Here is a 13,733-nt window from a genome sequence, read left to right as displayed (position 1 = left end):
TCAGCCATCTCATTAAAACCCCTCGCAGATCCCACTGGACCCAGTGTATATGTGTGTCAATATGTACTTATGTGTATTTGTAGCTTTGTATGTGTGTCTGTACCAGTGTCGGGTGAATGTGCACCCAGGCCCTCTCTCGTTCCTAGTTTGGCCACTGCTCAGGTAAAGGTGGAGAACTATAATGCAAACTAAGGGTTTTACTGCCACATCATGTAAATCCACAGAGGTTGATTCTTGGTGTTAGGACAATCCGAACAGCAGTGATAAGAAAATACAGTGGAGGGTAGATGGGAATGAGGAAGTCCCATACAGCCTGATAGCTAGCATGTCTCCCTCACCTTTATAAAACTTGATATACAGCTTAAATTCTGTAAATATCTCTGTACCATGTGAGGTTTAGAAGCATTATCAATATTACAAAAACAGCATAAATATTGATGAGAATAAAAAAATCTGATTTTGTTTTATTATTAAAAATGTTTTATTATCCATGTAATGTTTTTATTAATTTAATTGGATTTATTTTCTTAAAATGCTTTATGCAATATTTATATTTTTGATAAAGTAATTCCATTAATCAAAGCCAATTTTACTTGTGTCCATAAATAAGCCTTTTCACACGAAAAATGATTTTAAAAAAATACAAACATGTGAAGTTCAGAAAATACCTTAATTCTGCAAATCTATTTACACACAATAAGCACCTTTAATTTAAGTTTTTCTCCAAATATCCGTGATTAAGCTGGTTATAGTACAGCTTGCAATAATTGAATCATTGTTATTATGTATTTCTCATGGTATATAACAATCAGTTCTGATAACGGTTAAGCGAATATAAAAAATTATTATTCTAAGCATTGAATCTTCATCTGGCTGCAAAAATTTAAGATATTTAACCAGCATAAAATTATGATTTAAATCAAATCTTACCAACTAGTGATTTAAATAAAACAAACCCTGATCATAATGCATTAATAAGCATTTTGTCAAATGTACTTGATAGTTCAATATTTTCCAGTGGTACATTGTCTTTCTTTCAATATGCATTTATTTACTGTAATAAAACCTGTTCATAACGGTTATTAAATCCAATATAGTGAAGGTTGCAGAGTCATTCTCTGTTGTCAAACTTAAATTCTTCCACAAAGCGTCCAGGATTTTTATTGAGTATAGGCTTGTCGACAAACTCCACTACGCATTTTCCAGTGTCACACGGAGAACCTTCTAGCTCCAAGACAGTAATATTGTTAGCTTGAGCGGTTGTTAATATGTGCACTGGAACATATAATGTAACTTGAGGTCCTCTAGCTGGCCAGTAACGTCCCAGATTGAATCCATTGATCCAGATTTGTCCCTGCAGACCAATAGATTAAAAAAAAAAAAAAGATAACTGGTGGCAGTTTAGTTTAACACATTCATGTAAGGTCTATAACTACACTAAAATCTTCAATTCCTTAATTAATTTTGTAGCCAAAATAGCACCACATACTCAAGGTGAGTTCTTACAACTGATTTTTAACCCCATAAGGACCAAATTTCAGGAATAAAAGGGAATCATGACATGTCACACATGTCATGTTCCTTTAGGGGTTAAAAGGGCACGATTATATTTCTGGAAAGAAAAAAAATGCCAGTCCCAAAAAGGGAAAACATGGCACTTTGGTTGTGCTAAAAACTTGCAATCTCTATTCATTGTCCACTAAAAGTACAGCTAGCCAAGTCACAGGAAGGAACAGAAAATAATCCAGTTAAGTATGCATACACATATTGTGTGCTACAGGCACTTCCTCTGAAAAGTACCCATTGGCCACCAGTATAAGTGCACCCTTTTGAGACAAGCATTTGTTTTGCAGAAGGATCATCAGCAGGCAGGGCCGGACTGGGAGAAAAATTCGGCCCGGGCATTTTTTGATCCCAGCGGCCCACTAAGAAGGGGGCGGGTCAGAGGAGGTGTGTTTTGTCATCACTAATGACAAGCACGCCCCCTCTCAAAGTGAGCATGTTGGTTCAATGCTCTTCCAGGGCAGACCATGCGCAGAGCTCTGCTGAAGAGCTCTAGCATGAGAAAAAAAACGGTATTTGTTCTGCACAGTGCAAGCAAATTTAATAACATGCTTGCACTGTGTTTCCTTGCAACTTGTCTCTGGTGTCTCTATAACTGGATACCAGGAGACAAAAATGCCAGGAAAGAGTATTGTGCATGTGTTTGGAGTCTGCTTGTGGTATTGCATGTGTGTAGAGTGAGCTGATTGTGGTGTGGTATTGTGTAATAAGGTTAGTTTTAGACATGTTGTGTCTGTGGTGTAATGTGATGCATATGTGGCTAGGGGCTGTAGAGAATGTATGTAAAGGGGATGTAGCATGTGTGCAAACAGGCTATAGAGTGTGTGTATAGGTGATGTAGTGTTTGTAGAAAGTGTGTGTTTAGGGGTGTAGTATGTGTTTGCTTACAATGAATCTAGTGTGTGTGTGTGTGTGTGTGTGTATAGGGGATTCAGAGTGTGTATGTTAAGAGTGTAGTGTGTGTGTGTGTGTGTATGTGTATAGGAGTCTAGTGTGTGTTTGAAGGACCCAGAATGTGTAGGAGATCTAGTGAGTGTGTGTTTATAACAGATTCAGAGTGTATATAGGGATCTAGTGTGTATATGTGTGTAGATGATCCAGAGTTGGGTAAGGGATCTAGTGTGTGTCTGGAATGTAATGTGTTTAGGGGTGCAGTATGTGTTTGAGGGGTGCTGTGTATATATATATATATATATATATATATATATATATATATATATGTGTGTGTGTGTGTGTGTTTGGAACTATTGTGTATGTGTGTGGTGCAGTGTGTTGGGGGGGTTCTGTGTGTATGTGAGGGGTGCAGTATGTGTGCGTGATGGATGCTGTGCGTGATGGGTGCTGTGTGTGAGGGGTGCTGTGTGTGAGGGGTGCTGTGTGTGAGGGTGCGGTAAGTGGTGTGTGTGAGAATGCTGTGTGTGATGTGTGCAAGAATGTGGTGTGTGAGAGTGCTGTGTGTGATGTGTGTGACAGTGCTGTGTGTGATGTGTGTGAGTGCTGTTTGTAATGTGTGTGAGAGTGCTGTGTATGATAGTGCTGTGTATGATAGTGCTGTGTATGATGTGTATGATAGTACTGTGTATGATGGGTGTGAGAGTGCTGAGTGTGATAGTGCTGTGTGTGAGAGTGCTGAATGCGCTGTGTGTGAGAGTGATGTGTGTGTGAGAGTGCTTTGTGTGATGGTGTGAGAGTGCTGTGTGTGATGGGTTAGAGTGTGCTGTGTGTGAGAGTGTTGTGTGTGAGAGTGCTGTGTACGATGTGTGTGAGAGTGCTGTGTGTGATGGGTTAGAGAGTGCTGTGTGTGATGGGTTAGAGAGTGCTGTGTATGATGTGTGTGAGAGTGATGTGTGTGAGAATGCTTTGTGTGATGGGTGTGAGAGTGCTGTGTGTGATGGGTTAGAGAGTGCTGTGTGTGAGAGTGCTGTGTGTGAGAATGCTGTGTGTGATAGTTGTGAGAGTGCTGTGTGTTATGTGGGTGAGAGTGCTGAGTGTGATGGGTGTGAGTGCTGAGTGTGATGGGTGTGAGTGCTGTGTGTGATGGGTGTGAGAGTGCTGTGTGTGATGAGTGTAAGAGTGCTGTGTATGATGTGGGTGAGAGTGCTGTGTATGATGTGGGTGAGAGTGCTGAGTGTGATGGGTGTGAGAGTGCTGTGTATGCTGTGGGTGAGAGTGCTGTGGGTGATGGGTGTGAGAGTGCTGTGGGTGATGGGTGTGAGAGTGCTGAGTGTGATGGGTGTGAGAGTGCTGTGTATGCTGTGGGTGAGAGTGCTGTGGGTGATGGGTGTGAGAGTGCTGTGGGTGATGGGTGTGAGAGTGCTGTGGGTGATGGGTGTGAGAGTGCTGTGGGTGATGGGTGTGAGAGTGCTGTGGGTGATGGGTGTGAGAGTGCTGTGGGTGATGGGTGTGAGAGTGCTGGGGGTGATGGGTGTGAGAGTGCTGGGGGTGATGGGTGTGAGAGTGCTGGGGGTGATGGGTGTGAGAGTGCTGGGGGTGATGGGTGTGAGAGTGCTAGGAGTGATGGGTGTGAGAGTGCTGGGGGTGATGGGTGTGAGAGTGCTGAGTGTGATAGTGCTGAGTGTGATGGGTGTGAGAGTGCTGAGTGTGATGGGTGTGAGAGTGCTGGGTGTTGAGTGTGGGTGTGAGAGATGGGTGTGAGAGTGCGTGTGAGAGTGATGGGTGTTGAGTGTGGGTGTGAGAGTGATGGGTGTGAGAGTGCTGAGTGTGATGGGTGTGAGAGTGCTGAGTGTTATGGGTGTGAGAGTGCTGAGTGTGATGGGTGTGTGAGTGTGATGGGTGTGTGAGTGCTGAGTGTGATGGGTGTGTGAGTGCTGAGTGTGATGGGTGTGAGTGATGTATAAATGTTAGAATGGATTTTGAGTGTAGGGGGGGTAAACAAATAAAATAACAGGCATTATGTCCCCCCCTCCCTTCTTACCTTTAGCCTGGGAGGGGGGGACTGGTACCTGGGACTGGGAGGCAGAGTGGCAGTGTTCCCTGGTGGCCTTCGTGGTGAGAACTCTAGCCTAACTCTCGCGAGATCCGGTCGTTGCCATGGCAACGCTCTGGATCTCGCGAGAGGAACCCGGCGGAGCTGTAAGTTAGAGCTCCGCCGGGTCCTCTCTCCGGGAGGGCTGGCTCCCTCCCTCTCTCCACGCCGGCGGCCGCATATCTATTCAAGTGGGCCGGTGAGGGAGATCTTTGATCTCCCCACCGGCCCGTCATGGAATACTGCGGGGCCGGCGCTCTGATAGTGCCGGCCCTGCATAAACCGGCAGGGGAAGTCCTGGGACCTTCCCCTGACGGCCTCAGCCCCACGGCCATCGCGGCCCACCGGGCATTTGCCCGGTGGGCCCGATGGCCAGTCCGGGCCTGTCAGCAGGCGTTTATCAATGCACCTTTATCAGTGTTTATTTGTGGACATACTAACTACAGGGTAAGACATACAGATCATGATTTCCAATATTATATTTCTGTCACTTTAATTAATATCCCTGTTTATGCATGACAATACCTTACTGGCCTTAGCAACTTCTCTTAGAAATTGTACATTAATGCCTAGCGTGTTAATTCCTAGTAAATCAGTGTAACGGACCGTTTCAACATAAAAGGGGAAAAATCCGTTTCGGCGATAATCCCCTTTGCTAGAGACAGGCACAGCTACTGCAGAACACCAAACTCCCGATCTGGATACGAAATAACACTCCGAACTGGAACAGCTGAACAAGAAAAGCATACAATCCGCTTACACTCTTGGCAGTCAGCTTACAATCCAATTCCCCCCAAGAACGAGACGACACTTCATTTTGAGGGTTAAACAGGAACTGAGGACTGGCTCATCCAGCCTGGCTTTTATTTCCAACTCACACATACAGGCCACACCCAGGGGGAGGCATAAAAGAACCAATGACATAGATGTTACCTCCCACACATCCCCTCCCCTTAGTGTGACACATAATCCCATTATGCATACAGAGTAAAATATACTTTTACACAACTTTCATAACTTTAAAACCATACATCACATTCACATAAAAATACATATCCACAATCAATCAATTCAGGGGAACAACATATTAAAAAATGGCATGAATCCGACCAGGGGTTCAAAAGTTACTAAAAGTATCTTTTGGGCCCTGGCTTGCAGCATGGCACAATCTGGCTCAAACAGAAGTAAAACATCCCCCACAATGCATCCCGGCTTCCTCCCTTCTGCCCTGGAGATAATTGGAGAAGTAATCCAATTATCTAGGACTAGAGTCAGACTCCATTAACCACATGGTTGCAAAAAGACAGTAAAAGACATAAAATTACATACTGATACATTTAACACATAAAACACACATTTCTACATATTCCCAGTTTAACTGAACACATAAATACCTACATAATATTTAAGACAGTATTACTGTGATATGTTACAAAGTCTTAAAGGGACATTAGTCCCAAAAGTCCTAATATGTCCATTGCTGATTCTAAAGGGCCAATAGCAGCAATATACATTATTACATGCCCAAATATAGTTTTTAAAGTGCAATATGTCCAGGGGCCATAGTCAGCGGGCAGGAGGCTAGCAACCAGGCCTCTCCAGTTCACAGTGGCGAAGTTGGTTTCGCCACAATCAGTCTCAGTCCCCCAATACGTCCTGCAATGAAATGTTCATGATTATACCGTATTACCTTACCTAGTTTTGGTTAATTTACAAAAACATAACCTTCATAAACCTAATACATAAAACATAAACCTAATACACAGTTTATAGAGAATTTGACCCAGAACAAACTATTTAGGCTGCCCACTTACCAATTTGTCCAACTTACAAATGGTCCATTACAACTACTCTCTGCCATGCTGCGATGGCCATAGGCCAAGGCCGACAGGGAAGATCGGGGCATACAGGGCTGGCCCTTAAGGGGGCTCCATGGCTGGAGGCGATACATCTCCCCCCCACTACTGCCTCCTATCCCCCTGTCACAGCCCCTATTCCACACTGCATCCACTTCCCCCTGACATTACACCCCTTATCCCCTTCATACATCCAGCCACTAACCCCCATTTACTACAGTCCATATTCCCCCTATAAACGGCCATATCCCTCCATACACTAAAGCTTGTATATCCTCCATACGCTACAGCAGACATCCTCCACATACTACACCCTCTATCTCCCCTATACTACAGCCCATATCTCTGCCAGACACCACAGCTCATATTAAACGATATATTCACACATACACTCTCTCCCCTCCCACCCCCCCATACATCACAGTCCCTATAACCAAAAACAAGGACACTACAACTCCTCTCCACCCATACAAACAGGCAAACCACTCTATTCACAGACACACAACCAGTCTTGTTTTGGTGTTTTTTTGCACACTACCGCAAGAAATATCAGAGGGATTTCTCTCTCTCCCCCAACACAGCTGTTTAATCTTTTTAATGATTTAAATGGATTCTATATGGTTATAAACACAAAGTTGTATTCATAACTCTATAGTACCTTCTGTTTTCCAATCTCTAATGCTCCTCCCCCCCCCCCCCCTCCACGGAATAAAAGGGTTAAAAACTCCATTGGCTCTAGGTCGGAGTTCCCCCTTCTCCAATGGGAGTGGAGGGGGGGAATCTGAAGCACATGCGCAGCAAGCAATACTTCCCTATGGGAATTTCAGGGACATTGGATGTCCTCATTTAAGGGACACAGTCCAGTAAACTCCCGAAAGTGCCTCTAGTGGCTAGAGTATTGCAAAGTAAACAGTGAAGTTTCTCAAGAACTGTACATACGACAATGACGCCTAAGTCATCCCATCGTCTCTTCCAGTGTTCAAAATTCTCATCGACTGTCTGCAATCTCTTCTTTTCAAAGGTGATTTAAGCTTTGGGAAAACTTGAATCCAGAATGTGGATCACTTTTAACATATTCTCGGCCACCTTTGAAGTGTTTGTGCCATACTTTTATTTGTGGTGCATTCTGAATCATGCAAATAGTTTCCTTCTGAATCATGCAAATAGTTTCCACAGGGGAATGTAAAAGCTTAAAGGGACACTATAGTCAACAAAACAACTACAGCTTAATGAAGTTGTTCTGGTGAGTATAGTCAGTCCCTGCAGGCTTTTTGCTGTAAACACTGTCTTTTCAGAGAAAAGGCAGTGTTAACATTATGGCCTAGGGAGACCTCCAGTGGCCACTCCCTTGATGGCTACTAGAAATCTGTGGAGTATTAAGGCGGGGTCTGCCCCGGGTGCCACTCATTAGTAGGGTGCCCGGGGGCGCACTTTCACAGAGGTGGCATATTGCCGCATGAGCGTTGCTGTGGGTTGCTATGGCAATGCTCAGCGCATAACACAATGCATGCCAGAGCATTGCCATAACAACGGCAGCAACGGTCTTGCGGATCGCAAGAACAGACGGCATGCTGCTGCCAAAGGTGAAACATGGAGACTCCTAGGACCCTATTCATGGTCAACCCTGCTGTGCCACTGGACCACCAGGAAATCTAGTGTCCCCCCTTTCTGGTCACAGGAATGCTTTCCTTTGGTAAAATATTACTTTGGTAAAATATTGTGATTGGCAGAGATCATCACTTCTGAAGATGTCAGCCAAGGAGACAGATCAGGGGGTAGCAGCAGACTGGAATTAAGGTAAGATTTTACCATATTTAGGAGGTAAATGTGCAGGCAGGGGTTCTAGATAGTTTATTTAACACAACAGGATCAGGAATACATGGTTGTGTTCCTGACTCTATAGTATTCCTTTAACCCCTTAAGGACACATGACATGTGTGACATGTCATGATTCCCTTTTATTCCAGAAGTTTGGTCCTTAAGGGGTTAATGCAAAGTTTGACGCAGATTCGTTGCTCTTCTTGCTCACTCATTTTGAATGCGACGGCTACACAGTACACATGCTCACTCAACGGCGTCTAGCGCCCCCACTGACTAGTAGAGTGAAGTCATCACTGTTCATGCATGTGCATTCCAGTTACATCAATGTTGTGCAAACCATTCTAGTTATATTAACCCCTTAACACCGCAGCCAAATGTACAAGTTGTGAACAGAACAAAACGTAAACAAAACCTGGCATTTGCGCTATATGTCTGTCCAACCGTAATTCACCTCTTTCATATGAAATGCATCCCCCCTTATTATATATCATTTTATTCAGGGGAAACAGGGCTTTCATTTAACATCAAATATTTAGGTATTAAACATAATTTAATATAAAAAAATATATTAAAAAATGGGAGAAAAAAATATTTTTTTAATTTTTTTTAGTTCTATGTGACATTTTAACTGTGGATGTCAAAATACTGTTTGCTTTTACTGCAATACAATACACATATTTGTATTCAGTGATGTCTCACGTGTAAAACAGTACCCCCTATGTACAGGTTTTATGGTGTTTTGGGAAGTTACAGGGTCAAATATAGCGTGTTACATTTGAAATTGAAATTCGCCAGATTGGTTACGTTGCCTTTGAGACTGTATAGTAGCCCAGGAATTAAATTTACACCCATAATGGCATACCATTTGCAATAGTAGACAACCCAAGGTATTGCAAATGGGGTATGTCCAGTCTTTTTTAGTAGCCATTTGGTCACAAACACTGGCCAAAGTTAGCGTTAGTATTTGTTTGTGTGTGGAAAATGCAAAAAACGCCAATTTTGGCCAGTGTTTGTGACTAAGTGGCTACTAAAAAAGTCTGGACAAACCCCATTTGCAATACCTTGGGTTGTCTACTATTGCAAATGGTATGCCATCATAGGGGTAATTTTCATTCTTGGGCTACCATAGGGTCACAAAGGCAACGTAAGCAATCTGGCGAATTTTAATGTGAAAAAAATGAAACACAAGCCTTATATTTGACGCTGTAACTTTTGAAAACACCATAAAACCTGTACATGTGGGGTACTGTTGTACTCGGGAGACTTCGCTCAACACAAATATTTGTATTTCAAAACAGTAAAAAGTATTGCAGCAATAATATCGTCCGTGTAAGTGCTGTTTGTGCATGAAAAATGCAGAAAACGTCACTTTTACTGTAGATATCATCGTTGTAATACATTTTACTGTTTTGAAACACTAATATTTGTGTTCAGCAAAGTCTCCCGAGTAAAACAGTACCCCCCATGTACAGGTTTTATGGTGTCTTGGAAAGTTATAGGGTTAAATATAGTGCTAGCAAATTAAATTCCCTATACTTTCGGCATGGGTTGTCAGGCAGGTCCCGCTAATTGTAATTAATTAGGATACCTAATTATGTAAAATTATTACATAAATATATGTGTAGAATTAATATATGTATATATATACATATGTGTATATATACGTATATATTTATATAATTTTTTTTAAATATTTGTATTTATATATAGGTATATATAGTGATATATACGTATATATTTATGTATATAGATATATATATTATGATATATATTATTTTGTTCTACGTGTATTTTGATATAAATATATATATATTATTATCACAATACAGTTAGAACGAAATAACACACATCTATATATTTTTTAATTATTTATTTTTAAATATTTTTTTAATTTAATTTTTTTACGTATTTACATATATATTTTTTTTATATTATATATAAATATATATAACAATAATTATATATATATATTTAATCAGTATCAGTCTACGTGTAATTTGATATTAATATATATATATATATATATATATATATATATATATATATTTATTAATATTTAAATACACGTCGTGTATGTGTAAATGTGTGTGTGTGTGTGTATATATATACTTAGATCATATATATATATAATATATATGATCTAAGTATATTTTATTTGTAACTGTAATTTTTTAAATTTATTTTTTGAACTAATATTTTTTTTTTTTACAGGACAGGGGGCAGAGACAGTGTCAGCCAGTGATTTCACATCACTGGCTGACACACAGGATCAGTGATCACAGTGACTGCCTGTCACTGTGATCACCTCCTGCAGATTGGGTAATTGACCACAGGGGGGAGTGCCTGGGTGGTACAAGCACTCCCCCCTTCCAATCTGCAGGGGGATCATTGTGCCAGTTACATGTGTCAGCCAATAGGCTGACACATGTAACACTGATCGCAGTGACATGTTGTCACTGCGATCAGAGTGCTTTGAGATCGCAGTGACTGCCTGTCACTGCGATCAGACTTAGCAGATCGCGGTCACTGACCCCAGGGGGACTGCCTGGGGGGCCAGGTAATTCCCCCGACCGCGATCTGCACAACGGGAAAGCCGCCGGCCGCATGTGTCAGCCGATTTGAAATCGGCTGACACATGCTGAATACTGGTCGCAGTGACAGCCTGTCACTGCGATCAGAGACTGCAGATCGCGGTCACCGGCCACAGGGGGGGTTGCCCGGGGGGCCAGGCATCCCCCCCGACCGCGATCTGCAGCGGGAGAATACCGCCGGCCACGTGGGCGGCAATAAAAGCGAGGACGTACTATTACGCCCGCCGGCATTTAGAGCCGGTTTCTGCGTGGCGTAATAGTACGTCCTCCGGACTTAAAGGGTTAACAATGCTGGACTTTTTCTGGACAGACCTCGTATAATAAAGATGGTTCCCCACTCTACTGTCTTATCATTATGACAATAGGCCCAATTGCATTCCCATAACTCACTAAAATGCAAATTGACAAATAGGGACACTTTAATTGTAATGTTGTGAGTAGCAGTGTGTAGCGTTATTTACCTTAACCGTCCCGCGCAGTACTCACGTGGCTGCACGGCATGGTTCCAGCAAAAAACGAACACCCTTTGGCGATGGCGAATTGCTCCCCTGCATTCGTCGGCACCCAGCCACAGTCAGACCTTCAGACACTGCCCGCTTGGAGGGCGTGTCCGTATATAGATTACAAGCGTGACATCACGCCCCCCTTAGTGACCATGTCATCATTTTGACCGCAATGATGACGTCGACCAATCAGAACACAGGTAAGCCTATTTAAGGCTTGCTTTGGCCCTTGTTCTTTGCCCTATCGCGGTTTCAGTATAGATGCTCTCTTTGATCTCCTGTTGATTTTCTGTGTTTGACCTCGGCTTTATATTGAAATTGTGATTTCTGGTATCCTGACCCGGCTTCGTATTAACTTTGTGATTTCTGGTATCCTGATTTCTGGTATCATATTTGTGTTTGTGATTTTCTGGTATCACCCGGCTTTGTCTTGACTGAGTATTTCTGTATCCCTGACCCTGGTTTACCTTGTTTCTTGCTATATTAATACATGAAGTCTGGCCATTCTAAGTCTCTGTAATATGTCTTTCGGATCCACCTTTTGTGGGTTTCCACTTTGCTGCCTGCTGAGGTACGACTCCCGTAACACAGTGTGGTCAGGGGTGGGGCTGTTCTTGGAAACTATACAACATATCTATAAACCTAGAAGCCAGTCATTGGGATAATTGATAGTTAATTTTTTTTCTCAAACATACTGTAACAAGTTGCTCTCCTTTCTTTTTCACCTTTTCCTATCCATTATTGGAGCATACTGACCAAACTACTACACAAGAAGGCAGTGGTGCCACATTCAAGAAGCGGCATATACAGGTGATACTCGAAAAATTAGAATATTGTGCAAAAGTTCATTTATTTCAGTAATGCAACGTAAAAGGGGAAACCAATATATGAGATAGAAGCATTACATGCAAAGCAAGATAGTTCCCATTGCACTGCCCACACAATCTATGACAAGTGCAAACATTGACAAAATAGAGACATAATCACTTCAATGAATAGGATTTTGTACCAACAAGTTCTAATGACATAGTATGGAGCAGGAACTTGTAAGCAGCTCATACATCTAAAAGCACACCACTTCCAAGTCACTTTTCCAGGAAACACACATGATACTGCCATGGTAATTTTTTTAAGACTACCAATGTAGTGTGAGCTGTAGGCATAAACAAACATATATGCAAACGTATAACCCAAATGCTGTGACAACGTATACAAAATAAATACAAGCTATCAACATGCCACAGTCCACCAGAAAGTTTCAAAGTGGCTGAGGACTTGGATCTTCTACGTAATGCTGCGGTCCACAAAGCTGATTTAACTGAATTTATCATATTGCTTACTCAGGGTGAACTGAAGGATGAAGAAAAGCCAGTTCCTCCGTGGAATTCATGCTCTGATCTCCCAGAACACCGTCCCACTGAAAAAGGTTGAGTTTTTGACCAGTAATACCATCTACAGTCACAAACTATGCAACAGTATGCACAGCTCTAAAAACTACCAAAATGTGCATGCTCAACTTGAAGACCTGCCTATCCTGCCAATTTACTGTGATGAAGGAGTTTTCCATATTGTAGCTGACATTTTTGATGAGCTTTATCCAGTAATGGGCATTTTCCACATGACAAAAGCTTCATTGAAGTGTGCATGAATTATATCAGTGGATGTAACAAAACTATGCACTTATTGAGGAAGAAATTGTTGGAAGCAAAACTGCCCAGTCAGCAGAGCTCATTAGGTTCGTTCATTACAAGGTATGCTCATCATATCTGTAGCTATAAAAACATTGCATGGAATGCGTTCTAGATCAAGAATGAAAAATTAGGTTTTGCATATCTTTTTTTTTTTTCTGGTTTTAAAATTTTCTTTATTTGGTTCAAAAATTATATACAATACATTCAAATTATTACACTTAGATTGACAATAGATCAAATTTACAGAAGCATTAGTCTGGTGGCTATGATTAACATCGTGCCGCTTAGTACCGTTTCAAATATGGATAGTGATAGTTTTGTGATCATTAGGTGGTAACAAATATTTTGTCGAGTAATTAACCTTATCCTTCGTAAAAAATGAGTAATAGGTGATCAGTAATAAATAATAAATAGCAAATAAATATCAAAAAAACGGCAGCAGCCAATCAGGCTCGACTAGCCACACTCGCAATATGGACAGTGTATTTGGCGTTAAGTCAGTCGTCTGTGTATACTGCTTAGGTGTAGCTGTTTCTAGATGATGTCTTCTTTCGCCATAAACATGGTCCATTGCCGCCAAGTTTGCGTATGTTTTATCATGTTTTTAGCTTTAGAGAAGGTGATCTCTTCCATTTGTCTGATATTTTCTACTTTTTGGATCCATTCCCTGATAGGGGGAGCTATGGTGTGTTTCCAATGTATCTGAATTAGGAGGTTGGCAG

General features: G+C 41.8%; 1 protein-coding gene across 1 annotated transcript in view; it reads right to left on the bottom strand.

The window, feature by feature from the left end:
- Positions 1–526: 526 nt before the first annotated feature.
- GLB1 (galactosidase beta 1) overlaps positions 527–13,733 on the bottom strand; it is a 256,457-nt gene continuing 243,250 nt past the window's right edge. Inside the window, exon 16 of the mRNA XM_063452008.1 lies at positions 527–1,354. Coding sequence (XP_063308078.1) covers positions 1,112–1,354 — 243 coding nt within the window. The 3' untranslated portion in view covers positions 527–1,111. The remainder of the gene's footprint in view (positions 1,355–13,733) is intronic.

This window comes from Pelobates fuscus, chromosome 4 (genome assembly GCF_036172605.1).
Source record: "Pelobates fuscus isolate aPelFus1 chromosome 4, aPelFus1.pri, whole genome shotgun sequence".
In the NCBI taxonomy this organism is placed as follows: Eukaryota; Metazoa; Chordata; class Amphibia; order Anura; family Pelobatidae; genus Pelobates; species Pelobates fuscus.
This window is presented reverse-complemented; position numbering and strand designations above follow the sequence as displayed.